Source organism: Epinephelus lanceolatus, chromosome 2, assembly GCF_041903045.1.
Source record: "Epinephelus lanceolatus isolate andai-2023 chromosome 2, ASM4190304v1, whole genome shotgun sequence".
NCBI lineage: Eukaryota > Metazoa > Chordata > Actinopteri > Perciformes > Serranidae > Epinephelus > Epinephelus lanceolatus.
The window spans coordinates 26,461,324-26,486,584 of record NC_135735.1 but is presented as its reverse complement, the minus strand read 5'-3'; the positions used below and the strand labels follow the sequence as shown (position 1 = coordinate 26,486,584).

At 41.4% G+C, this 25,261-nt stretch overlaps 2 protein-coding genes across 8 annotated transcripts; both read right to left on the bottom strand.

Moving 5' to 3' along the window:
- Positions 1-871: 871 nt before the first annotated feature.
- Positions 872-24,239, bottom strand: LOC117254656 (uncharacterized). Of its 6 annotated transcripts, none has more exons than XM_078175870.1 (6): positions 23,938-24,239; positions 4,294-4,386; positions 3,876-3,944; positions 3,665-3,775; positions 1,660-1,769; positions 872-1,470 (listed from the first exon to the last, which is right to left on the bottom strand). In XM_078175870.1, the coding sequence occupies exons 1-6, from the start codon at positions 24,138-24,140 to the stop codon at positions 1,193-1,195; spliced, it is 864 nt and encodes a 287-aa protein (XP_078031996.1). In that variant the 5' UTR covers positions 24,141-24,239; the 3' UTR covers positions 872-1,192. The 6 variants fall into 6 exon arrangements, with proteins under 6 accessions (XP_078031996.1, XP_078031991.1, XP_078032000.1 ...); XM_078175865.1 differs by lacking the exon at positions 23,938-24,239 and adding an exon at positions 8,280-8,847; XM_078175874.1 differs by lacking the exon at positions 23,938-24,239 and adding an exon at positions 8,280-8,847 and having other exon boundaries at positions 872-1,426.
- LOC117254599 (uncharacterized) lies at positions 8,992-22,558 on the bottom strand. 2 transcript variants are annotated; one of them, XM_078175858.1, is made up of 12 exons: positions 22,422-22,558; positions 21,661-21,992; positions 20,553-20,648; positions 20,306-20,395; positions 19,232-19,823; positions 18,568-18,634; positions 16,545-16,643; positions 15,213-15,296; positions 15,022-15,081; positions 14,811-14,921; positions 12,755-12,864; positions 8,992-9,585 (listed from the first exon to the last, which is right to left on the bottom strand). In XM_078175858.1, coding segments are annotated over exons 1-12 (1,920 nt in total). In that variant the 5' UTR covers positions 22,423-22,558; the 3' UTR covers positions 8,992-9,307. The 2 variants fall into 2 exon arrangements, with proteins under 2 accessions (XP_078031984.1, XP_033478849.2); XM_033622958.2 differs by lacking the exon at positions 22,422-22,558 and having other exon boundaries at positions 21,661-22,415.
- Positions 24,240-25,261: the final 1,022 nt, after the last annotated feature.

Here is a 25,261-nt window from a genome sequence, read left to right as displayed (position 1 = left end):
ACTACGTCAGGCCTCTGCCTGGTACAGACTATTTCCTGGGGAACAACAAGCTTTCCCCCTAAATCTACTTGCATTTCCCAATCACAAGCACCTTCTAGGTGGCCACACCCTTGCCTCCTTACTAACTTATCATTTCTGTATTTCTCCCCCTCACGGACAAACTGAAGTGCTAAACTCCTATCCTTAACACCTTCTGAATTCACCTGTCTTCGTTTCCCTTCGATGCCTGCAGCTAAACATTTCAACACCTGGTTATGTCGCCATGTATATCGGCCTTGTGACAAGCTATCTTTACAGCCTGACAAAATATACTTTGAGGTTGCGGTACCTGAACACAATGGGCATGATGGGTCCTCATTTACCCACAGTTTTACGTTCTGGGGGGTTGGTAACACATCGTATGTGGCCCCTACCAGGAATCTAATACGATTCTCCTCCAAACTCCACAGGTCCCTCCAACTAAGCTTCCTCTTCTCTACACTTTCCCAATTCAACCACTGTCCCTGTTTAGCCTGGGCCACTATCTTTTATCTTTGGGACCTGCTGTATTCCATACTGGTTTGCCTGAGCCAAGCCCCAGGCCTCCCCAGGCAAACTGAACATTACCTACAATCTACAATCTCTGCATGATTTGGAACCACACTCCTACCTACCACGTCCTTACTCCCAGATAACAAGAGCTCTGTCCTGACCTTGGTACATTTAAATTCCTCTGTTAAACTAGATACTGGCAGCTGAAGTATCCCTTTTCCATACAATGCAACACTACTTTGGCACCTAGGACCGCCCAACCACTTCCTAATATAGGAGCTAACTGACCTTTCAATTCCCAACACCATTCATTTGAATTAAGCAATAAATCACTTGGAAATGAGTTTTAATTAAAGAATTTATTTCGCTATACACTGTATTACAAACCTGTACATATGAGGTAGCATTTAACCAAAAGGCTGGTACCAAAGTTTTCAATAAATGGATTCGTTTTATGTGGACTTGGTAATTGAGGTAACAGGTGTTGTGAACAGGGTTCCCCAGACTGTCATCATGTCAGAGGAGACAACACTTAGATGTGCAAATAATCTGCAATTTATCAATTTGTGCATCAGATATGACACATTTATGTTCGACAACAAATTGTGTGTAACTGTAACTTGTGAACTTCCCCTTTTGTTTCAGGTTATTATTTTATGTTTCATGTTTCAGTTGGTTCAAGTTTAATCGCAGTAAGGCACGGTGGAGGAAAAGGTACAGAGAAGGTCTGTGAGTTGGACTGGTCTGACTGCAGTTTGTCAGATGATGCTGCATATACTTCAGGACTCTGGACACTGGATAAGGACATGGGGTTGTTGCTGATTTGATGTCCCTCAGAAGTGTGGCTAGCGCCACAGGCCTCAGGTGTCACAGTGTGCTGACCAGCTGCCCAGCTCTGAAGAGACGAAGAATTTGGTTTACAATCTGTTTTGTCATCACCTGAAAGAACATACAAAAAGACCAAATTATACATTACATGCAATTTTACTTTTAGGACCCAACAGGGTATAGTTTAAGAAACGGATGAAGATAATTACTGTAACAACACAGAATTTTTACAATAAGAACTAGCAGACTTTACAGTACTGAGATGTTTGAAAACCTCTTCAGTAATTTGGTGTGACATACTCAACTCTCCAACATCATGCTCTTCTTTCAAGCGAACATGTAAAGTGTGTTTCTGCCATGGCTCCAGCTCCTCTTCTTCACACTCCAGTTTAAGTTCAGATGTTTTGTGACTGTAACAGAAAACAACAGAATGACCCTGCAATCCATTGTTCTTGTAACTTGGAAAAAAAACCTCCAACATGGATAAGTGCAATGGGACAGGTAGGCTATTTAAGTTGGAGTACCAAATGAATAACTCAGGCAAGACCCAGCAAGTTGGAGTTTGAATTATTTTATCATCAATTTGTACTTTATTTAGTGTTTTATGTCATGTTTCGTGTAGTGTTTGAGTGGTGAAACATTCTGGAACAAAGTTATAGCTAGGGATGGGAATCGAGAACCGGTTCCTGTTAAGAACCGCTTCCAACTGGTTCAATTAATCGTCATCATTAGCCTTTATGCTTAACGATTCCCTTATTGATTTTCATTACACCAAATCTTTACATCGATGACGCATGTCACGCTCGTCAGTCAGCAGCACATTCAACAACAAAGAAGATGTAATGGCGGAGAGACAGAAGCAGTCGAAAGCGAGCCTTCACTTCACCAAAAGACTAACAGAGCGACGTGCAATTTATGCAGCACAGTGATTACATGCAAGGGCGGAAACACCACCAACTAGGCCTGAACAATCTATCTTTTAAGCATCACCATCACGATGCACACGTGTGCAATATTTACATCACGGGGCTTGTGACGTGTGGCTTGCCCTAATTAAATTAAGCATGCACGTATAAATTGCCGAGTGATGTGCGTAAAACTTGCTTCCGTTTTAATGACTGGCCAACAAAGATGTCTAATTTAGTGGAATAAAGAATAAACGGCCTATTCAAGTGCTGGAATTTTTTATTTATGTGACAACGTCTGAACGCAACGCAGGCTCCGCTCCATAGACTGTGTGTACAGTGCCGTGCTGCAGGTTCAGGCCTGGCTCGGTTATAAGCTACTGAAGTCATCTGGTGGAAAATAATGCATCCATTTAAAAACAAACAAAACAAATGGTAATATATATGGCTAGGGGCAATTTTTCCCAATATCGTGCAGCCCTACCACCAACATGCTGAAGCATTTGTCGTCAAATGGCATTAAGTGCAGCTGCTACAAAGTCTCAGATGAGCAGTGCCAGTGACAGCACATATGTCCTGTCCGATGTTAACGATAGCACAATGCAATGACAGATAAGGTAACGTTATTTGACGTAGATGAAAAATGCTGTACAAATATTCTTTCATTTGTTCCATTTTAGATGATAGCAGTGGACCAATTTCATATTTGTTTTCTTACACAAAAGTACTTATCTCTTGTTTAGAATAGAAACTCAATAAAAATTGTGTTGTTGACACCGAAAACCTGTAAAGTCTACTTTTTCTACACAGAAAATTCACAGAAGGAATCAATAAGGGAATCGATAATAGCACTGATATCAATAAAATCCTATCAATTCCCATCCCTAATTAAGAGTCCCACTGGACTACCGAAATCAGTTTAAAAGGTGGTTTTAGAATCAAAAAAGTAAAAAATATTCTTGTTCAGAATCATTTTCAAATTTTTCTATGTAGGCTTGTGGGTTATTTTTAGCACAGTGGTACATTTCAAGAGGGCTGAACTGGTATCACCCCTGCCTGAACCCGTAGGCTTAGCTTTACTAAACAAGTTGCTCTGGACAGTGCAACCTAAAATAGATCCATGTGTATCTGTAAGGTTTTCAGTGTACTGCTGCTCCAATTTTCCACTCTACTAATACTTCCACTATGAGATTTGAGCAAAACTAAGTGACAGATGGGATGAAATACAGGAAACATAAGTAGATTCTGCATGTCAGAACTGTGGGCCACGTATAAGTCTTTATAACTCTAATATAAGGTGTCATCTAAAGGGGGAAAAGTTTGTTCTATTCAATATATTCAGAGTACATACAATTCACTTGACTCTTAAAAATGAGGCTTGATCAAAGACAAACAGGTACCTCTGAGGCATTACTGGTACGTAGACGTCTCCGTCACAGCTGTTATCAGCTCCTGGAGCACTCAGCTCAGTTGATTCTGTGGTGCTTTCCATATCACTCTCCAAGTCAGATCTGTTACATTTAAAAGAAACACACATATCAGAATCAAATGAGCCGCAGAAGCAGAAATTCAGATACGGAGTATATCCTGTATAATTAATAATAAAATTACAGTCTGTTCTTCACACTGTTGCTTTCCTCCTCCACCTCTTCCTCAATGGTGACCTCCATCTCCACAAAACTGAAAATGACAAATTACAAAGAGGACATTAATTAAGGTAAGAGGGTGAAAATGTATCTCAGGGAAGTCTGTATAGTACTGACAAACATATAAAGCTACTGAAATGTAAATTCATGTTTATCATCATCTTGCTGGTGCTGTTTACCTCTGCAGACACATGCTGAAATTAATTTCCTGACAATTCAGAAGTTGTGAATATTAACTATCTTACACCTATGAGGTTAACACAACATGAAAACCTGTAAAATATAATGTGATCCAATGTAGAAGCCAGAGTCATGCAGAACGATGCCACACAAAGGTGTTTTGTTTGTGTGTGAAAAAAAAGGGAAAGGTTGTGACTGCTCACCTTGCAGCTGCTACACGTCCAGGTCTTGATGGTGCCGCTGGCTTTTGTCTACATGTTCCAGCAGAAGCCATCATCATGCTATACTTGGCATAACTGTAAAAGAAACCCTGCCATTAGTCACAAAACCTCACCTGGAAATGTTAAACATGCAAACTTACCCCTGGCTTAACAAATGTCTGAGATACAGTTCAACTTCAAGTTTACCTGGTAGATTCTGTCTGAATGTGACAGTGGAGAAAGCAGATTTATTAAACCAAGACTATGAGTAGATGTCATAGTAGGGCTGCTGTAGACTGTAGTAAAGGGACTTTCATTCACATTTAAGAGCCGGTTTAAAGATGCTGTTCGTTCGTTTTTTGTTTTGCTTTATGTGTGAGTGTGAGTGTGTGTGTGTGTGTGTGTGTGTGTGTTTCCAGTTTCCAGCAGCCTTCAGTCCGTACAGGAAGTCACAGACACACTTACATCTTGTCTGAAATGATGTCAATTCATTACAAAAGTGATCAGACCCATATATCAGTTTGTTTTCAGTCTCCAGTTGTTTTAATTATGATAGATTAATTTTTTTAAATGCTTTACAGGTGATCGGTAGTTTATGTTCATGGTTTATCTTCCATTTGACACAAACTCTCCTGTAAATCAGCATCATATCAGTTTGACCTGTCCCCTCAACTACAGAGGCTGTATAAATTGTGCTTGACTATAAGGTTCATATTTTTAGAGGAAAAAAAATACAAGACAACAGCTTTCAGTCAGATACAGTCAGGGCTTCACATCTGTACAGGTGTTATTTTAAGAATCCTCACATCCCACTGACTACAAGTCTCTGTGTTGCTAAATACTTCAATAATTAAAACAGTCCAGTGTTTTTGTTTTTTTTTTAAGATTATTTTTTGGGGCTTTTTGCCTTAAATGGACAGGACAGATTGAAATGGGGTGAGAGAGAGGGGGGGTTGACATGCAGCAAAGGGTTGCAAGCTGGAGTCGAACCTGCAGCCGCCACAGCAAGGCATTGCCTCTGTACATGGGACACCGGCACTATCCACTATGCTACAGACGCCCCAAAACAGTCCAATGTTAATATACAGTAGACTCTGTATAGTTTATGATGAATGTATTTAGTCTCTGGTGACAAAACTTCACCATCAGTCACACAACATGTTTTCTGTTCACAGAATAAACCTTCAAATCAGACAAATACAATTTAAATCTCTAAAATTCAACAAAAATTATAAGTGTATCTAAAACGTCATCTTGTTGAGTCAACCTCTAAACCAATCAGCTGTTAGATCAGGTGAGAGCCGGGTGGTGCAGTCGGTGGAGAACAGCTGCAGCGCCTGGCTGTAAAAACTGCGGCCGCCTCGCTCTCGCGGTTTTATCAGAACAAGTCGGGATGAAGTCGGACACAAAACTAACCGGCATGCATTGTGCGCCGATCGCCGGTGATCGAATCTGCGCAGGTCTGGCTCATCTCGAACGAACCTAATAGCGCTTCTAAGCAAACCAGAGACTGTTGTGTGGTGGAGATGCGTTCAATGATCATCCTAATAACTCGTTTGGCAGTGGCTGTAATGTAACGGACATTGGTCAAGCAAACTATTCAGACCAATCGAGGAAACGCTACTTTACCGATTCAAAATAAAACATTGATGACGTGGCGCGCTCCCCCGAGGTGTATGCAATTCTCGGCAGGCATGCAGAGCTCGGCATCACACCGGTCCCTGGTTGCTGCGATTTGCGATGCTGGCCAGCTAGGAGTTAACTAGCAGCCAGTACAGTACAGTCCTCTCTCGTCTAGCTAGCATTTAGCGTGTTACTTACTGATTCATTAGAAAGAGAGCTAGCTGCACATCGGTTTTGAAGCCTCTTTGGTCACGGAGCTCCCTCCATCTCTTGAACGCCCAACTGAGGTTTACTCTTGTTTTTCCTCTTCTTTTATCACTCTCCTTTTTGTTCTTCTTTGCCTCCTCGGACAGAGGAACTCGTTTTCTTTTGCTAGGCCGTTTTTCACTTGTCTCCATACTTTGTCCATCTGCCATTGTGCTCGTGACTCCACTATCTCATGCCCAACTCTTCATGCGCCTAAGGACCAGCTCCAGTCCCTGATTGGCTGACCGACCAGTTTCGCAATACATTACGCGTTTCCTGCCGTAAAGCAGATGTTTTCGGCGAAATTTCGGCACCGGTGGCATGAGATACTGGATGATGAGGCGTTTCTCAATACTGAAGTTCAGCAGTTCCGACTTGTGGACTTGGCAAGTTCAAGCGATAGTCCGGACTTCCCAAGAACGGGAGGACAGTCATTTCTGTTTATGGAACAGCAGCTAACTTGATGATGTCACCACCTCCGCTGCCTTGGCTGTTGTACTGTGTTGTGCATGCATTTCGTATAAAACACAGACCAGTCCTGCGTCGTGCAATATGTAATTTTCTGCCGCTAGGGGTCTCAAACCAAAACAATAACAGAAAACGGAGTTGGATGACGTCACGAAGTAGCGTGGGATCATGGGAGTTGTAGTCATATAACATACGGATCTGCATCAGCTCAGCATTATAGAAACCTATCGTTAGATTTTTTTGGGTTAGCCAGCCTCCGCTCCACACTGCTCCACAGCGGAGGCCGCTGGCCGGAGCGCTGGTGCCTCGGCGGGCAGCAGTGCTTGCAATACACTGGTGGAAATGATTAATATTTCGATAACATCAGCCAGATGTTTGCTTACCTGTCTAGTAGAAAACACGCGAGGTCGGCGTCGAATTGTAGTCCTAGATTTTCACGAAGCTCTCTCCATCTTGGAAAGGCCACACCAATATTTATCCTTGATTTCGCTCTCTTCTTATCCCAAATTCTTCTGGGATCGCTTGCTTGACCCGTACGTTTACGTTTTACTGGCTTGTTTACCGGGACAGCAACAGTCAATGCATAATCATGATCCATAACGAGTTAGCTTAGCCTAGCAACAGTAACGTTCATTCTCTGACGTCTCATCCGGTCTGCTTCTTCTTATTGTCCTTCATTTAATAGCTATGGTAACTGGAGTTACGTCGCCAGACATGCGACCTAATGACACGGTCCGTAACTTTTATTAATATTTTATATTTACCTTGGTTTGAAATATTGTTGGAAAGATTTCTGATAATCAAAGTACACAACTAAGCAAAATATATAATATTGGTTTTGTCGTTTTTAGACATTTTTGTGGAAAAACTTCAAATTATACCTTTCTATTGTCATTATAAGAAATTAATACGTATGTTTTTAACGTTTCAACATATATCACTAGCATACAAAAAAGATATAAATAGCCAAAACATGTCTTATAAAACCTTTCCCGGCAGCTGGCTTTTGATCATTAATCTATATCCTTGGTCACAGTCACAGATAATTTTGTGGCGTTTGTTGTACTAGACAAAAGCGGTTCACATCGGCTACATTTAGCTTGCTTATAACTTCCATGTTGTCATATATTGAAGTGAAAAAACGTAGTTGCGGTATATTCTCTAAATAAAAACAAAAATTACATACCTGTCGATTAGGAAAAGGGCCAACTCGGGATCAGTTTTAAAACCTATCAATTCTCTCAGCTCTCTCCACTTGGTGAATGCCTGACCGATGTTTACACGCGTTTTGGCTCGAGCCCTATCACTGTCCCGTTTAGCCTTCTCCTGTTCTTCTGTTCTGTTTCTTTTTCTTTTAGATGGTGCTCCTTTATTATCCGCCATGACATCAAAAGTACAACCAAGTCCTTATAGATACATCTCTGGTAAAACTGTTACGTGTTCAGCAATGCCCGTTGCGTGCCGAAGGACTAGCTAGCAAGATTTGAAAGTGGCACCTCCTCTACGCTCCACCCCTCCTCCCCCTCTCGTTACTGCTCCGTCCAAAGCCACTGCCCCACAAACTTGAACGCGCATCCTGCATAAGGTCAGTCAGCAGGGCAGAGGAGAGCCGAGTAAAATAACAAATCCACCCGAAGCAAACAAATAATTACCTGTCCAACAGAAAGACAGCAACCTCTACATCACTTTTCAGGCCCTTCAGCTTCTTCAGTTGTCTCCACCGTTCAAAAGCTGCACCAATGGTGACTCTGGTTTGTCCTCTCGCTTTATCCAAAGCCTTTTTCGTTGCAGCCTTTTCCGCCCACGACTTTCTTTTCTTAGCCTGTTTAGCGGGGCGAGCCGTTACAAGTAACGCTGGAAGTGGTAATTTTGGCTGCATTTGCTCTGCCATTGTTCAGCAAACTCCTGCTAACTCGGTATCTCTGCTGAGTGTGCTGAATATTTCCGGCAACTGTGGCACGTGATGAGTGCACGCAGGGAGGAGGGAGGGGGGCGTTGGCAAGACGAGACATAAAGGCATCTGATTGGTTTTTTCCATTCGCACTGAGAGGCAGGGATTGGTCAGTGTTCTTACAGGCCTGCAGCTGCCACAGAGGTCTGATTTTTTCGTTCCTTTTTCTGAACACAATATGTATGGACTACTCTCAGGATGGAGACATTTCACCCAATATAACAAGAAGTGTTTCTGAACAGGATTACCAGCTATAGCTTTGTAAGTATTCATCATGCATAGTGACCTAATTTCAAGTGTTGTAATCATCATACATGAATATGTCTTGAGTATTAATTGATCAATTTACACGTAGGCCACATGTGAGCAGCATTTATTCACTGACTCGAAACACTCGAGTGAAGCACTCGAAACAGGATTAAAGAATTTATTTCACTGTACATTATATTACAATAAAAGATTTAACTAAATGGAGTTTTTTTATGTGTACTCGGTGAATGAGGTAACAGGTGTTGTGTGCAGGGTTCCCCAGACTGTCGTCATGTCGGAGGAGCCAACAGAGTGCAAATAATCTGCATGTTATACATAACGTGCCATTAGTTTTGAATAACATACTGGATTGGAATATTAGATATGACACATTTAGGTTCGACAACAAATTGTGTGTAATTATAACGTGTGAATTACCAATTATTACTGTTGGTATATTAAAGTTCATTATTTATTGTTTCATGTTTCAGTTGGTTCAAGTTTAATCGCAGTAAGGCACAGTGGAGGAAAAGGTACAGAGAGGGTCTGTGAGTTGGACTGGTCTGACTGCAGTTTGTTAGATGATGTTGCATATACTTCAGGACTCTGGACACTGGTTAAGGACACAGGGTTGTTGCTGATTTGATGTCCCTCAGAAGTGTGGACAACACCACAGGTCTCAGGTGTCAGAGTGTGCTGACCAGCTGCCCAGCTCTGAAGAGATGAAGGATCTGGTTTACAATCTGTTTGGTTATCATCTGTAAGAACATACAACAAAACCAAATCACACATTACAACAGGACTTTTACAAAAGACCATTTTGGGTGAAAATGTGTGTAAGAGCACCCCGACAATCAAGTCGTCTAGCTCAACCCCTCAAAAACATTTCATCATTCTAAATATCACTCAAATATCAATGTTACATACACATACATACATCACTATTCAACCAACAGTTGCAGGTTATTTTGATATGCAGACACAATGGGCCTCATTCACAAACAGTGCGTACGCACAAATCTGTGCGTACGATCGTTTGACGCACAAATCCGGGATTCATCAATATTTTCTTACCCGAATTTGTTCTTACTCTGCGAACAAATTTGGAACTGCCTCAGACCATGCGTACGCACAAATGAGGAAGGCCGAATTGACTTAGAAAATGCAAACATACCTTTTAAGTACATGCAGAGTCTATAAAACCACATTCATGAAAAAGAGATTTAATTAACATTTTTTAAAATAATTAATTTACTAATATATTGGCCAAATGGATTAAATTACCATGAAATTGACACACGTTCACCCTCATCATTGTGACAATTAAAATATTAACAATAACATGAACAGAAAAACTATCACTCCATCAGCGTGCAGATGATCTGTAATGCCGACTGCCATATCCTTAAGGCTGTGGCCTGCTGGCCAGGAGGCACCCACGACTCATTTATTTTGCAAAACAGTACAGTGGGAATGCGTTTGGAGGCAGGGGCTGTGAGAAGTGGATGGCTTGTTGGTGAGCATCTTTTGTTCTAGTCTTTTATTTCAATTGTTTTAAGTTAGTATTTTCAGTAAGTCTCTTATTCCGTTAATGTTAAAATGTTATATTGTTTGGGTGACCGGGCATATGGCCTTAAAACATGGCTGATGACACCATATGCAAACCCTGAAACCCCTCAAGAGGTGCGCTATAATAACATACAGTACAGGCCAAAAGTTTGGACACACCTTCTCATTCAATGCGTTTTCTTTATTTTCATGACTATTTACATTGTAGATTCTCACTGAAGGCATCAAAACTATGAATGAACACATGTGGAGTTATGTACTTAACAAAAAAAGCTGAAATAACTGAAAACATGTTTTATATTCTAGTTTCTTCAAAATAGCCACCCTTTGCTCTGATTACTGCTTTGCACACTCTTGGCATTCTCTCGATGAGCTTCAAGAGGTAGTCACCTGAAATGGTTTCCACTTCACAGGTGTGCCTTATCAGGGTTAATTAGTGGAATTTCTTGCTTTATCAATGGGGTTGGGACCATCAGTTGTGTTGTGCAGAAGTCAGGTTAATACACAGCCGACAGCCCTATTGGACAACTGTTAAAATTCATATTATGGCAAGAACCAATCAGCTAACTAAAGAAAAACCAGTGGCCATCATTACTTTAAGAAATGAAGGTCAGTCAGTCCGGAAAATTGCAAAAACTTTAAATGTGTCCCCAAGTGGAGTCGCAAAAACCATCAAGCGCTACAACCAAACTGGCACACGTGAGGACCGACCCAGGAAAGGAAGACCAAGAGTCACCTCTGCTTCTGAGGATAAGTTCATCCGAGTCACCAGCCTCAGAAATGGCAAGTTAACAGCAGCTCAGATCAGAGACCAGATGAATGCCACACAGAGTTCTAGCAGCAGACCCATCTCTAGAACAACTGTTAAGAGGAGACTGCGCGAATCAGGCCTTCATGGTCAAATAGCTGCTAGGAAACCACTGCTAAGGAGAGGCAACAAGTAGAAGAGATTTGTTTGGGCCAAGAAACACAAGGAATGGACATTAGACCAGTGGAAATCTGTGCTTTGGTCTGATGAGTCCAAATTTGAGATCTTTGGTTCCAACTGCCGTGTCTTTGTGAGACACAGAAAAGGTGAACGGATGGATTCCACATGACTGGTTCCCACTGTGAAGCATGGAGGAGGAGGTGTGATGGTGTGGGGGTGTTTTGCTGGTGACACTGTTGGGGATTTATTCAAAATTGAAGGCACACTGAACCAGCATGGCTACCACAGCATCCTGCAGCGACATGCCATCCCATCCGGTTTGCGTTTAGTTGGACAATCATTTATTTTTCAACAGGACAATGACCCCAAACACACCTCCAGGCTGTGTAAGGGCTATTTGACCAAGAAGGAGAGTGATGGAGTGCTGCGGCAGATGACCTGGCCTCCACAGTCCCCGGACCTGAACCCAATCGAGATGGTTTGGGGTGAGCTGGACCGCAGAGTGAAGGCAAAGGGGCCAACAAGTGCTAAACACCTCTGGGAACTCCTTCAAGACTGTTGGAAAACCATTTCAGGTGACTACCTCTTGAAGCTCATCGAGAGAATGCCAAGAGTGTGCAAAGCAGTAATCAGAGCAAAGGGTGGCTATTTTGAAGAAACTAGAATATAAAACATGTTTTCAGTTATTTCACCTTTTTTTGTTAAGTACATAACTCCACATGTGTTCATTCATAGTTTTGATGCCTTCAGTGAGAATCTACAATGTAAATAGTCATGAAAATAAAGAAAACGCATTGAATGAGAAGGTGTGTCCAAACTTTTGGCCTGTACTGTACATGCCCACACACGCGCAGTAGGGCGCACTTTTGGCGTGCTTAAGGGCCGTTGGATGTGTTTGGATCAGATACGGCCGGTGGTAAACTACTTTATACCCCTGAGAAGGTGTGCAAGATCATCCTGGCATGCTGTGTCCTCCACAATCTTACAATGACCCATGGCATTCCTGTAAGACCCGGCGCCATCACTTCTAACAAACTGTGAAATTTACTACTTCTCTCATCGCGTAACCGCTTCCTTCATTCATGAATCAACTCTAGGCAAGCGGTTTCCTTATATGGAGAAATGGGGGCGTGGTAGTATGCTGATTGCAGATCGCGGACACGCGCCTGTCAATTTAGAATGGTTCTGATTTACTAACATACGCACGGTGGTGAGAACAAAATTGGCCGGTACGCACGTGTCATGAATTGAATCGGTGATTTTGCACAAGTACTTATTTTTTGCGGAGTGTAAGAACATTTCTGCGCAGATATTAGTGAATGAGGCCCAATGACATGTTTCAACTGAGCAGTTTTAGAGCAGTACAGTACTCTGATGTTTAAAAACCTCAACACCACCATGTTCTTTAGTAATAATTTGGTGTGACATACTCAACTCTCCAACATCATGCTCTTCTTTCAAGCGAACATGTAAAGTGTGTTTCTGCCATGGCTCCAGCTCCTCTTCTTCACACTCCAGTTTAAGTTCAGATGTTTTGTAACTGTAACAGAAGACAACAGACTGACATATCTGGTTTATGTAATATACAAAGTCTTTCAGCATTTTAACATTGTAGTTCTTCCAAACAATGTAAGTGTGTGTGTATGTGTGAGTGAGCAGTGCTCCTGTCTGCTTCTCCAAACTGGGGGCATGCCAACCAGCACCTACTGCAGGTGACACACTGGCTATCAGTACCTTATTCAACACACTTCAAACAGCACAAACTATCCCTTTACATGGGCTATTTATGATTCATCTTATTTCAATAACTCTAATATCACTGCATCTTTTCAGGTTACCTTTAGCACAGTGTTTAGCACAGTGTTGCATTTCAAGAGGGCTCAATTGCCATTACCCCTGCCTAAGGATGGGTACCGAACTCCGTTACTGAACGAGCCCTGGGGCTACATTCTTCAAGACCGCAGTATTGATAAGCTCTGACCTTAACGGTTCTGCTATCGGTACTGGAGCTGTCGCGTTTTTTTTTTGTTTTTTTTTTTTGTTACAAGATAAACCTTATCTTGCACATTTATCTCACCAACTCCGTCAATTATCCGTCATTGTATCATAATTTTCGCTATTCTCCCTGAAGACAGAGATCTGTGTCGCTCACCCTTGCTGCCTGCTGTGTGTGAGAGGAGAGCAGGGGGGCGGGGCTTTTGTTCCAGTGACACGCACACGCACACGCACACACACACAAGACAGTGCATACACCAACTCAAGCTTGTAGCCTACCTTTAGATAGATAACGATGGCGGAGAGAGCCAAACGGTCAAAAGTGTGGCTTTACATTACAAGAGTTGATGCAGACACAGCGCGTTGTCACAACTGTGACAAATGTTTTGCGTGTAAGAGCAGCAACACTAGTAATTTGTCAAAACACCGTGCGAAAGTGCATCATATTCAGACAGAAAGATGTACAGTGTTTGAGTGCCCTAGCACAGCTAGTTCATTTACGTCCAGTCCAGGTTTGTAACATTATGCTAGCAGCCAACACATGGCGTTAATAACCATTAGCTATTTTGCGACCCTATTTACTAAATAGGGTCTCCGGCGCAAGATAACGGCTTACCGGCGACGGAGAAGCCTGGCTCCAGATCCAATATTTTCCTCTTTGTTGGTGTCATGACTGTCCAGAAGTACCTGAACAGCCAAGCCGTGGCGGCACACAGGTATGTGACGTGTTAGAGTGGAAACGAGCTGTTCACGTTACTCTTTGTGGCAGGTAACGGTCCACAAACCTCAGCGCACTTTAGGGACTGTTCTTTACTTGTCAGGGGAGGAGGGTGGCTGGTTGATATTTATTTTATTTATTTATTTTATTTTGACACCCCCCCCATGTTAATCACTTATTGATGCTGTTTTTGAAGTATGAATAAGTCAGTCAGTAATTTATTCCATTGAAATATCATTGATGTATTATAGAAAAGTGATTTATCTTTTTATAAATGACAAAAGGCACATCTGCCTCATTTTTGCTGTGGTATTGTACTACTCAGAACCATGATACTTTCACTGGTATCGTACCGTGGGTCCCAATTTTGGTACCGTGACAACACTATTATTTTATGTATTTTACATTTCAAGTTGTAAAAAGTAAAATGTTTTGTTCAAAAACTATTTTGTAGCATAATGAGAATTGAGAAAATAAAGCAATTTATGATCTTAATTTGTTTTTTTTCCTTTCTCAAAAAGTATCGATAAGAGTACCTTTAAAATACCGGATCGATAAGAGGAGTAGTACCGTTAAAATCTTAACAATACCCATCCCTACCCCTGCCTCAACTTGTCAAAGGCGTGGTCTTACTGGACAGGCTGCTTTGGAAAGTAACCCTAAAATTAATCTGTCTCTGTGTTGAGTGTATTGCTGTTAATCCAGTTTTAACTTCCACAAAAAGATTTCAGAAAAATAAGTGATATACAGATGTCATCTAACAAAACAGGTACCTCTGAGGAATTATTGGTACGTAGATGTCTTCATCACAGCTGTTGTCAGCTCCTGGAGCACTCAGCTCAGTTCTGTCGACAACGTTTTCCATATCACTGTCAAAGTCAGATCTGTTTGAAAAAAATTAAAATAAATACTAGAATCAAATGAGCCACAAAAGAAAAAAATTAAGATACAACATATTTCCTGTATAATAAAGAATAAAATTACAGTCTGTTCTTCACACTATTGCATTCATCGTCGTCGATGGTGACCTCCATCTCCTCAAAACTGAAAATGACAAATTACAGAGAGGACACCGAGTAAGATAAGAGGGTGAAAATGTATGTTAGGAAAGTTGATATAGGACTGACAGACATAAACCTACTGAACTGTAAATGATCAAAAAGATCAATACTAACCTGTCCTGGAGCCCGTCTACCTCTGACGCCAAATGTCTGATTTCATTCTGATGTTCAACATCCTCTTGCTGGTGCCGTTTACCTCTGCAGACACATGTTGAAAGTCATTAACAATTCAAAAGTTGTTCCAGACTGTGGACATTAGATGTCTTATACCAGGTTCACATTGGACGTGGCAACGAGCACCCAGGCTGTCTCACTGTCTGCAGCGAGAGTTTCAGCGTCCGGTCTAGGTTTTCCCGCCAGTGAAACTGGCAAGAAAACATACTTAAGGGGTGTCGGTAGTGTAGTGGATAGTGCTGGCGCCCCATGTACAGAGGCGATGCCTCGCTGCAGCGGTCGCAGGTTCGACTCCAGCTTGCAACCATTTGCGGCATATCACCCCCCCCCCGCTCTCTCCCTCACCCCATTTCACTCTGTCCTGTACATTAAAGGCAAAAGCCCAAAAAAAATCTTTAAAAAAAAAAAGAAAGAAAACATACTTAAAATGTATTGTCAACAATATAAAGTGTGTATTAAATATGACATTAATGATCTGACTATGTTACATGATCAATATACATCCCATGCTTACATGTTTGTCAGTTGTGTCTAAACAGAGAGCAAGAGAGACGAGCAGAGACAGAGCTCTACATGTGATTAGAACAAAGCAGAGAGCAGAATGGCTAGCTGACCAGTGCAGAGAAATGCGCCTCTGGTGTGAACGGCCAGGTGACTGCTGATGGGCAGCTGTGTCACAATTATATATCCAGTGTGAACCCGGTGTTATTTTTTTTTATTTATTTTTTTATATACTTTATTAATCCCCGAGGGGAACAACAAAACAGGCATATATACTTTATTAATCCCCGAGGGGAAATTCAATTTTTCACTCTGTTGTCAATTACACACAGGTCCGAACACACACATGCACAAACTGGACCTATACATGCACTAAGTGGAGAGATGTCAGAGTGGGCTGCCCATGACAGGCGCTCTGAGCAGTTGGGGGGTTCGGTGCCTTGCTCAGGGGCACCTCGGCAGTGCCCAGGAGGTGAACTGGCACCTCTCCAGCTACCAGTCCACGCTCCATATTTTTGGTCCGGACGGGGACTTGAACAGGCGACCCTCCGGTTCCCAACCCAAGTCCCTATGGACTGAGCTACTGCCGCCCCCGTTACACCCGTGAGATTAACTCAACATTAAAACCTGTAAAATATATTGTGTGATCTGATGCAGAAGCCAGAGTAAGTCAGTGCGTGCAAATCAATACCATACCATACCATACCATAGGAGGGTGTTCTGTTCCTATAAGTGATGTGTAAAAAACAAGGCAAGGTTGTGACTGCTTACCTTTCAGAGGCCGATAGATGTACAAGTCTTGACAGTGCAGTTGGCACTTGCGTTGATGTTCCGGTAGAATTCATCAGTGTCGATGATCTCATCTCATAACTGCAAAAAGAAATCTTGCCATTAGAAAAATGTCATGTAAACATGTTAAGCATGCAAATTTACCCCTGGCTTAACACCTGAGATACAGGTCATCCTCATGTTTACCTGGAAGACTTTGTCTACTAGAAGATCTTGGTTTTTTTTTGGACAGCTATCTCTATTTGATTAAATCAACCCTCAAACACCGAGCAACAAAACTAGTGTTTGTGTCTTCAAATTTAAAAATAGCAAAGATCTGTGGTTATTTGAAAATGTAGTTGTTCTTCATCTAGAGTATAAAGCTAAATTACCATACTTTAGCCAATTACAAGCTCATATACACCTCATGACCACACAATGGGGAAAGGTGGCTCTCAATTAACATTGAGTCTCTAAAAATTATATATGCCACATATTCATTGCATGGTATGGCTTGATTCACCTTGACAAGAAGGATCTTTTTCTGGTTTTCTATTTGCAAAAGTTGCAGACAGGATCTGCTACTTTTTTGGTACTACCTTGGTTTGCTTTTAAGCGAGCTGAGCCAATAAAAGAGGGTGGAGTTAAAACACTGCAGGCTACTGATTGGTCTGAGAGAGTCGTTACTGGAACAACACAGGACATCCTGCACAAACCTGCTATTTTTAAATAACCAAGCTTTCATCAATAACAACCAAATTTTTTCATCACCCAACCAAGATTTTTTTTTCAAAATGGCCGCCCGCAAAAACATGCAGGTTTCCCTTGTTTGGTTGCTGACGAGAGGATCCAGTGGCATAACATGCTTTGTTACGGTCATGTTGAAAATGATGTCATGGCTATCCGCAGTGGAAAACATAATTGAGGAAAGAACCTGGTGCCAAAATCAAACCGAGTTAAGCAGTACCATGCAGTGGAAATTCTTCAGAGTTCTGGTCAGAATTCAATTTAAAAAAAAAGCTTTGGACTTTTTAAATATCTTAAATTTCCTGATGTACCCTGAAGTGTGCTGCTCATATTCAATCAATCGACTAATCAATTGGTAAGGTTTTCTTAGATAAAACCTTACCAATTTAAATAAGTTTAAACAATTTAAATAAGTTTGTGAATAAGTTGTCTACCATAAGTCTTTCTTACGGTAAATGAGTTATTTGTGGTCAATAGTTGTAAAAAATATTCACATCCCAGTATCACAATATTATTCAATGATACAACAACAAATAAGAGTCATGGAGTTTCCAGAAAATCATGGCACACTGTTTTGTTGTGTAGATAAGAAACTTAATATGCCTTTATTGATATTTTTTCCACTTTATTTTGTGCTAACAGATGAGAATACATGATTGGGCATTTGAAAAAAACAAAACAAGACACAGCCATGCAATAACAAGCATTACAGATATTAACTTAACAATGTCTGCATTTAATATTTCTAACAAACACAAAGATGTAGAAGATCAATTTTATCATGGGGGGAAGTACAATAAAGTTACTCTCTGAGTGACTTGGACCTGCACATAAAGCACTCAAGTCATCAGCAGACAATCCATGCAGGGTGGGGATGGCAGACTTTTTCAAACTGAGTCATGTCATTATTCATTTTTTGTAGTCTGTCTCTCTATAACTGATATCCCACTGGTTTACATTTCAAGCTTAGCTAATCTATATTTTTCTTTACAAATGAATTGCTAGTTATTAGTGCTGCACTGCCCACTTTCTTGAAGATCCACACAGCCAATTTAAGGTGCACTTTCCCTTTCAAAATTCTAGTCCCCCAACCAACATCAGATTACCTGCTGGATGTCACTCGAGTCATATTTTTATTGGTTTTCCATAGTTTCCCTCTGATCCACAGACTTTATACAACAGTTTGACATGCTGATAAGAACTTTCCATTAGAGGTTAATCGATTTCATTGAGTATATTTAGTTCCTCTTTGTAATATAACCTGTACATGCTGCCTCACCTTGACCTTGATGACAGAGCTCCCTTCTCTCTTCTCCTCGACTTGGCCTTTATTTTCTTCAGAGGATCTTCAAAGTAAAAACAAGAAAACATTCAGTGACAAGTACTGAGATTTTTGGCTCATTAATGTCATGGTCTTTTTCATACTGTTACTAACCAAATTACTCAATAATTTTAGGTAATAACTAGAGTGAAAGAATAAATATGTGCAACTATACAGTAATCTAAAGGGCCACACATCACACAGCAAAGATATCAGCTAACCATCAGTATGCATACACGCTGAGGGGAGGTAACCACTCTGTATGCTACTCCATGGGAAAACAAAACTCAACAGGCCTCCCATCAAATAGCCATTAGGAAAAAAAATTAAAAATTGCAAAGGGGACCATAAGGTATTGTGTTCTGTGGTCATTTGCTTGTGGAGGAAAAGAAGAAAAGGGTGACATGAAAAATGAGGAGAAACCACACAGGAATGGCAAAATCACAGATTCACTAAGTTTAACAGTATATGCATATTTCTGTCTTTGTGCTTACACAAACTTTTAGTCGTGAATCTGCAGAGTTTTATGTATCTATCTCCTAAAACAAGAATCAGACAGAGTTGAAGTCTGACACTTTTTAGTTCTTGATACTGAAACCAAGACAATCACAGCGATTATCACCTGAGATGTGAGGAAGAGTGCCTTCAGGCTGTTGGTGTATGTCCTTCACAAAGATCCCTTCCTGCTCAGTCCTGTTCATCTCCTTCATTTCTGGGTTGAGGTATGCCTTTTGGATTTCAAAAAAGGTTTTATGTCCCATAAAATTCAGGTGTAGGTGTTTGGCCCATTTTTTAAAGTGTGTAAAAGTGGCTCCAGAAAAAAGAACAGAAAGAGTTGTTAGGAGATGGATTTCGGGAAATGCCTCCCTAAGGTGAGGTGATGACATCCATATGCCCCTGTGTCCGCCGAGGCAGCTCCACTTCACCTTCTTCTGTGCCCCGCAGTGAGACACCTTCTTTTTGGTTATGGGCTGTCCACACATCTGACATTTCTTAAACAGCTCCATCAAACAGCAGTCGTTTACAATAGTCTTTGATTGACTCAAGTCTTTTTCTGTGCTTCTGCCTGATTGTGATGGCGCTGTCGAGCTTAACTCGGCCTCTTTGTGGAAGCTCTCATTCAGACGACCTGCAGATGCCACACTGCACGAGCTTTCACTGAGTTCAGCTGGGGAAGGGGGCTGGGATGAGGTGCTTGGTGCTCCTGAGGCAATCTGGGATAAAAGACAGATTCAAATTCAAAATTAGTTACAAGTAACTGTGTGTGCAACATTTCTAAAGAGGGTTAACAATATGTGCATACATTACTTTTGATAAGATGTAATACCCATCTACATATATACTACGCAGGGTTTTCCTAAAATACAATGTAAGCCACTAGAAGTGTGTGGTGGTGTATTTTTCTGGATGGCTTTGCCCTCTTCATGCATTTTCATATTGTCTGTGCTCAGGACATTTATGGGTGTGTACCTCCACAGCACTCATGTGAGGTTGGGGCTTTGTAAAGAGGTAGCAACCAGCTGCCAGACTGTAAACAGTGGGCATCCAAGAGACACAGCCCCAAAAAACGCAAATATAGTGAGGGAAATACGAGAGTAAATCTGGGGTTGGCTTTTACTTTTACTTCTGCTTTTGCTTTTACAATCAGTAACTAATAATCTTGCATAGGGCTACCAATGTCATATGTTATACTTACAAGAATTGGCAGGGAGGGAGAAGGTGATGCAGTATCCACAACAGTACTTTGAACACCCAAGGAAGAAGTTTGTGAAGATGTTATTGGACCCTTGAATAAATACCAAAAAAATCAAACATGTGCGTCATTCAGAAAAAAGGGTAGCTGTGTAATACACACACCTCTCCTAACATAAGTTAACCACACGCTAACACATGAGAACAAAATGCTGAATGCTAGAAGCGTACCTTTCCTACATCATACTTACTGAAGCTGACACAGAGGCCCATCGCAACATACTGTTCACACTGCAACCTGAAACCACTGATGTAGAGTCTTGAGCAGCTGTACTGGGAACCTTAACCTTATTTCAGAAAAAAAAGAAAAGTTTTGACATGAGCACACTGGTTATTCAGTCATTTTCCACCTGACAGCTTTCACCCAATTTCAAGTTTGTTCTTCTCATGTATTTCCACAAAAATTAATCCCTGGTCAAAGTGAAAAAACCCAGAAGATCATTTAACTATCCTAGTTAGTCTAAAGATATTGAAGAATCGTGTAAAGGCTGTAAAAATCATCAAGGCCCCAGTGCGCGCTATTACGATGGGCCCTAGTGCACGCTAGTGATGGGCTCTAGTGCACTCTGTATGACACAAAAATACCAAAGAGGATAAGAAAATATTAATTTAGTTTAATCCTCTTATAGTTTATTTACACTTTATGTAGAATAAGCATATCATTTTGTTAATGGGTTTGCCTTTTTCAAAAGGCATATACAGCAACTGGAACGTTTTTGAATTTAATGAGAGTTCCTCTTTGAACATAGGCATATTTTTAAGGTAGCAATCAGTCATAAGGGCCCATTCTCTGCCCAACACAGTGCTGGACAGCCCACTCTTCTTATGAGCCCCCCACCTTACAGACCCCAGTGCAATCGCACTGCCTGCCTCGAAGGACAGATATCCATGCTAAATTTGTGGAAACTGAAACGATATTGAAATGTTTTATCATCAGATATATTGTGAAACTGTATTGATTTTACATTCTAACAAATTCACGTTATTTTTTTCTTGTGTCATGCAAAATGAGCAAGAATTTGTTATTTTCTCATGTTAGTGATTAAGATATATTTCTTTTATCATGCAGTGGTTGGAATATATTTTCAGATGATTAAGAAAGTCTTGGAGCATTATGTTTCTAAAAACAGCAGTATGTGTTGTGAAGTGACCCTCTAAAACTGTGGTCAACTTTCTCCACACGGTTTGCATTTAGTTGTTCACTTCATCTACATCTATCAACAGCATCTCTCTGCTCTCGCCATAGTTGAACAGTTACCTACAAAACCATGTCTCTTACAGGTAAAACAAACTATTTACCTGTGTTGGGCTCCTGTCATCAGCTGGCAGGTATGTGCAGAGGTCCTCTTGCTGTCTTCCAGAGAATACAGTCGGAATGACGTTGGACCTGAGGATTTTTCGGGGCGTTGTTTTCATGAGTTCCGCCTGTATGTCCGGCTCGTAGTCTTCCGGTTTAAAATGTTGGCTGCAGACTCGTATATTGCCGTATTTACTCACTGGTGTGTTTTCGTCAAATTTGGGGCTCTGTATGGCCTTTAACCACTTTCTGCATCGCTCCGGGTCTCTGGTGGGCAGTGAGTGGAAGACGACTCCCCGGGACCTGGCCTTCTTGTAGCCCTTACAGCCCGGCACTGAGCACATCCCCGGCATCGTTACAGAAATGAAAAGTAACCACAGAGTAAAAGAAATAAGGGAATTATAGGTGAACGACTGACACCATTTCTGAGTTTGGTACAGTGACCGCTCAAGCTATTGGTGAACGTGACCGCTGGACGTAAACTGTAAAGACGTTTGCATTCTGGGATGCGTAGTACTCAAGTGTCAAAATACTGTACAGAGATACAGCAGCCTTGGCGACAGTTACAGCTAGCTAGCTCTGCTTTGTAAAATGTATTTGAAAGTGGAAACAGACAGTTTTCCAACTTTGACCCCTTTCCAAAAGGTGTTTCATGTTGGCGCAGCTGTCGCAAAGACAACCGGATCATTTTCCGTTATCCACGGAGCCTAGCAACTGCCAACAACACATTACCGTTAATAAGTAGGCACGCCTGATTACTTACTGATCCAACAGGAAGAAAGCCAGATGAATATCGCTTTTGAATCCTCTCAAGTTGCGGAGCTCTCTCCACCGGTTGAATGCCAGTCCGAGGTTCACTCTGGTTCTACCTCTGTTTTTATCACCCTCCCTCTTCGCCTGTTTTGCCTCCTCCGTCATCGGGGCTCTTTTTCTTCTGCGGGGTGCAGTTTTCACAGTTACTTCGGTCGTTCCATCGTCCGCCATTTTTGTATGTCTATAACAGTAACTGCTAAGAACTTTGGGGGAAGCTAATGATAGCTAGCTGGGAGCATGTTATTTTCCTGGGATGGTAGAAACACGACCCGCCCTACTCTGCCTTTCTCCCTCTGAATGGTCTATCTTGATGTTCTCAACCTAAAACCCACAACCAATCTCACTCCTCTTGCCCAAACCGAACCAATCAAACCAACGAAGGCAACGACAACCAGCCAATCGGAGGCAGAATGGGGCGGGTCAGAAGTTGGCTCGCGGGAAAACAAAAGCCTCTTCCTGCTTTGGGTTGTGCAATGGTTGAAGCACTTGTGCGAGCTTTTATTTTCCCAGGAGATCAGTTCGTATCCGGTGACAGACAGACTTGCGTTCTGTAGCCAATATTTACAACATTTACTTCATAGTGATAAGTTAAAGTAAATAAATAAATGAATAAATAAAAATAAAAACTCGTCTATTTCCACTACTGGAGAATACAAAATAACAGGCTTTCCCATTTTCCTAACACACATTCGCACAAACTTTGGTCACGTGATGACAACACAATGTTAAATGTATGTTAAAGGGTCAGTGTGTAAAATGGGTTGAAAACAGTGACATGTAGCGTTTAGATTCTAGATTGCAGCGCTCACTCGCTCGCCTGTGCTCACCCCTCCCGTCGGCGAAGTTACGGTGGCGTCCGAGGACCAAAACACTTTGTAAAAATGGCGTCGTCCACGACAGACAGCAGCGTCTCTGCCGGTAACATATCCGAAGCAACGTGCAATGAGGTGAAGATCTAAACCATATTACAATATGTTATAGGTTAACAGTGAAAGGTTAGGAGTATTTTATTCCTACTTATTTTGGTAACACGAGCAAACATTAGCGCAGTAACGTGAATGCTAAATAAAGTCATGGCACAGTGCAGCAAATAATCGTTAGGTTGGTAGGATAACCCTTAACGTTACATATTATAATATGCGTTTGCAGTGATTTTCCACAGGAGACAGGGAGAGTAGGAAGAGGAGAAGAGGGAGAGGAGGAAGACGAGGGAGAGGAAGAGTTTGCAGGAAGGGCCAGGCGACGTGCCTCAGCCACGGAGAGGGAAGAGGAGGAGAGGAGGATGTTATGCCTGTTATGCCTTTGACATAAGACTAAAATTTTCGCAAGTGTTTTACAGTAATTGCTCTACCTGAAGATGATATAACGTTACGAACTCTCCTCCTCACTCCCTACTTGTCGAGTCTGACACGTAACGCTATTATACTACGTGCTGACAAATAGTAGCATTTATTTTAGTAGTTTACCTGTCCAGCAGAAAACATGCCGCTTCAGCGTCGGATTGAAGCCCTTTGTCCTTCATGAACTCCCTCCATCGCTGAAAAACATCACCGATGTTTATTCTCTGCCGCCGCTTGTCCCGTTTTCTTTGCCCCTCTTGGCGTCTTCTTTTCCTCGCAGATGACAGTTCGGGTTCATTCTCTTCTGTTGCGTGGTAAATGTGATCCATTCGCAAACTTTATAACTAAAAAAAACTTTTCACTACTCTCTATCGACGAACTACTAACACTCTGTTTCCTCCCCGTCTTCCTTCCTTCCGCTGTCTTCTTCGTTGGTTTACACGCGAAACGCGTTCTCTGGCTGGCTGAATTGTCCGCTCGGGCTGCCGTACATGCACTGCGGCGCAAGATGGCGACCTCTCAAGACAATAAAAACACTTTACCCTATTTTTGGTGTAAATCCTGAAGATGACCCTCAAACTAACAGCCAGTTTAAGGTTAATATTAAATAAACAAATTACACATTTTGGAATACATAATGATTTGAATAAATATTAAAAAAAAAAAAAATACAACTCATCATTATGAAATGTTATATCATCTTCCATATTTCCAAAACTATTTTATTGGAGTTAATTTATATTTCATTATAGATATTGTATTTATTTTAAAGCGTCTTTTTAATTTATTGGTATTAGCAATTTTCCCAGTGATGCTTTCATTTCATATCAGTTTTCATGACAGGGTTATCTTCCTACACACATTTTCAGCCAATCACAGTCTCCAAATCTCTCAGCAACTACCAGCAAACCAGACTGACAAGTTGTCACCAGTTAGCTCACTGGAAAGTTGACATTCAGGAAAAAATACTCTATATTTAATGTTGAGTTTTGGTGCTTTACATTTATTTCTAAGTGTTGGTTAACAGTTTAATCTTCATCCATCCTGATGTTTGTTTTACATATGTTCTATAGTGAACCTATGGAGCAGATAAAGGAATTGTAAAGGGTTACACCACTCAGGCTGTGAAAACAGCTGTATAATGTCTTCTGAGGCTCCAAAGAAGCTTTATCAAATCAGAGAAAATAACTGTGATGAAGTCAAGTCATAGTGATGTCATCAGGGTTATCTCATCCTGGTCTTGGAGACTACACATTTTTGTGATAAAAAGTCACTAACTGGGGCCATGGGGTTTGACAGGTGTCGGCCTTTACTGGGCGGGAAGGGTCCAACAAAAAGAGGTTATTTGTTTGGATCCTGTGATTCTGCAGCCTGAATATCAAGAGCCTGGATAACTCTGCCTCTGTTGCTTCAATTTTCATTTTCTATGCCCATGTGCACTCTGGTTTCA

What these genes read in the sequence shown, in the direction of transcription:
- LOC117254656 (XM_078175865.1), bottom strand. Translation starts at nt 8,518, where the DNA reads ATGGCAGAGCAAATGCAGCCAAAATTACCACTTCCAGCGTTACTTGTA. An exon ending in GCTGTCTTTCTGTTGGACAG is followed by an intron (nt 4,387 to 8,279) that starts GTAATTATTTGT and finishes TTTCTTTTACAG; the next exon opens with TTATGCCAAGTATAGCATGA. An exon ending in GTACCAGTAATGCCTCAGAG is followed by an intron (nt 1,770 to 3,664) that starts GTACCTGTTTGT and finishes TTTCTGTTACAG; the next exon opens with TCACAAAACATCTGAACTTA.
- LOC117254599 (XM_033622958.2), bottom strand. Translation starts at nt 22,011, where the DNA reads ATGCCGGGGATGTGCTCAGTGCCGGGCTGTAAGGGCTACAAGAAGGCC. An exon ending in GCTCTGTCATCAAGGTCAAG is followed by an intron (nt 16,644 to 18,567) that starts GTGAGGCAGCAT and finishes TTCTTTTTGCAG; the next exon opens with TTATGAGATGAGATCATCGA. An exon ending in GCATGATGTTGGAGAGTTGA is followed by an intron (nt 9,586 to 12,754) that starts GTATGTCACACC and finishes ATGTTCTTACAG; the next exon opens with ATGATAACCAAACAGATTGT.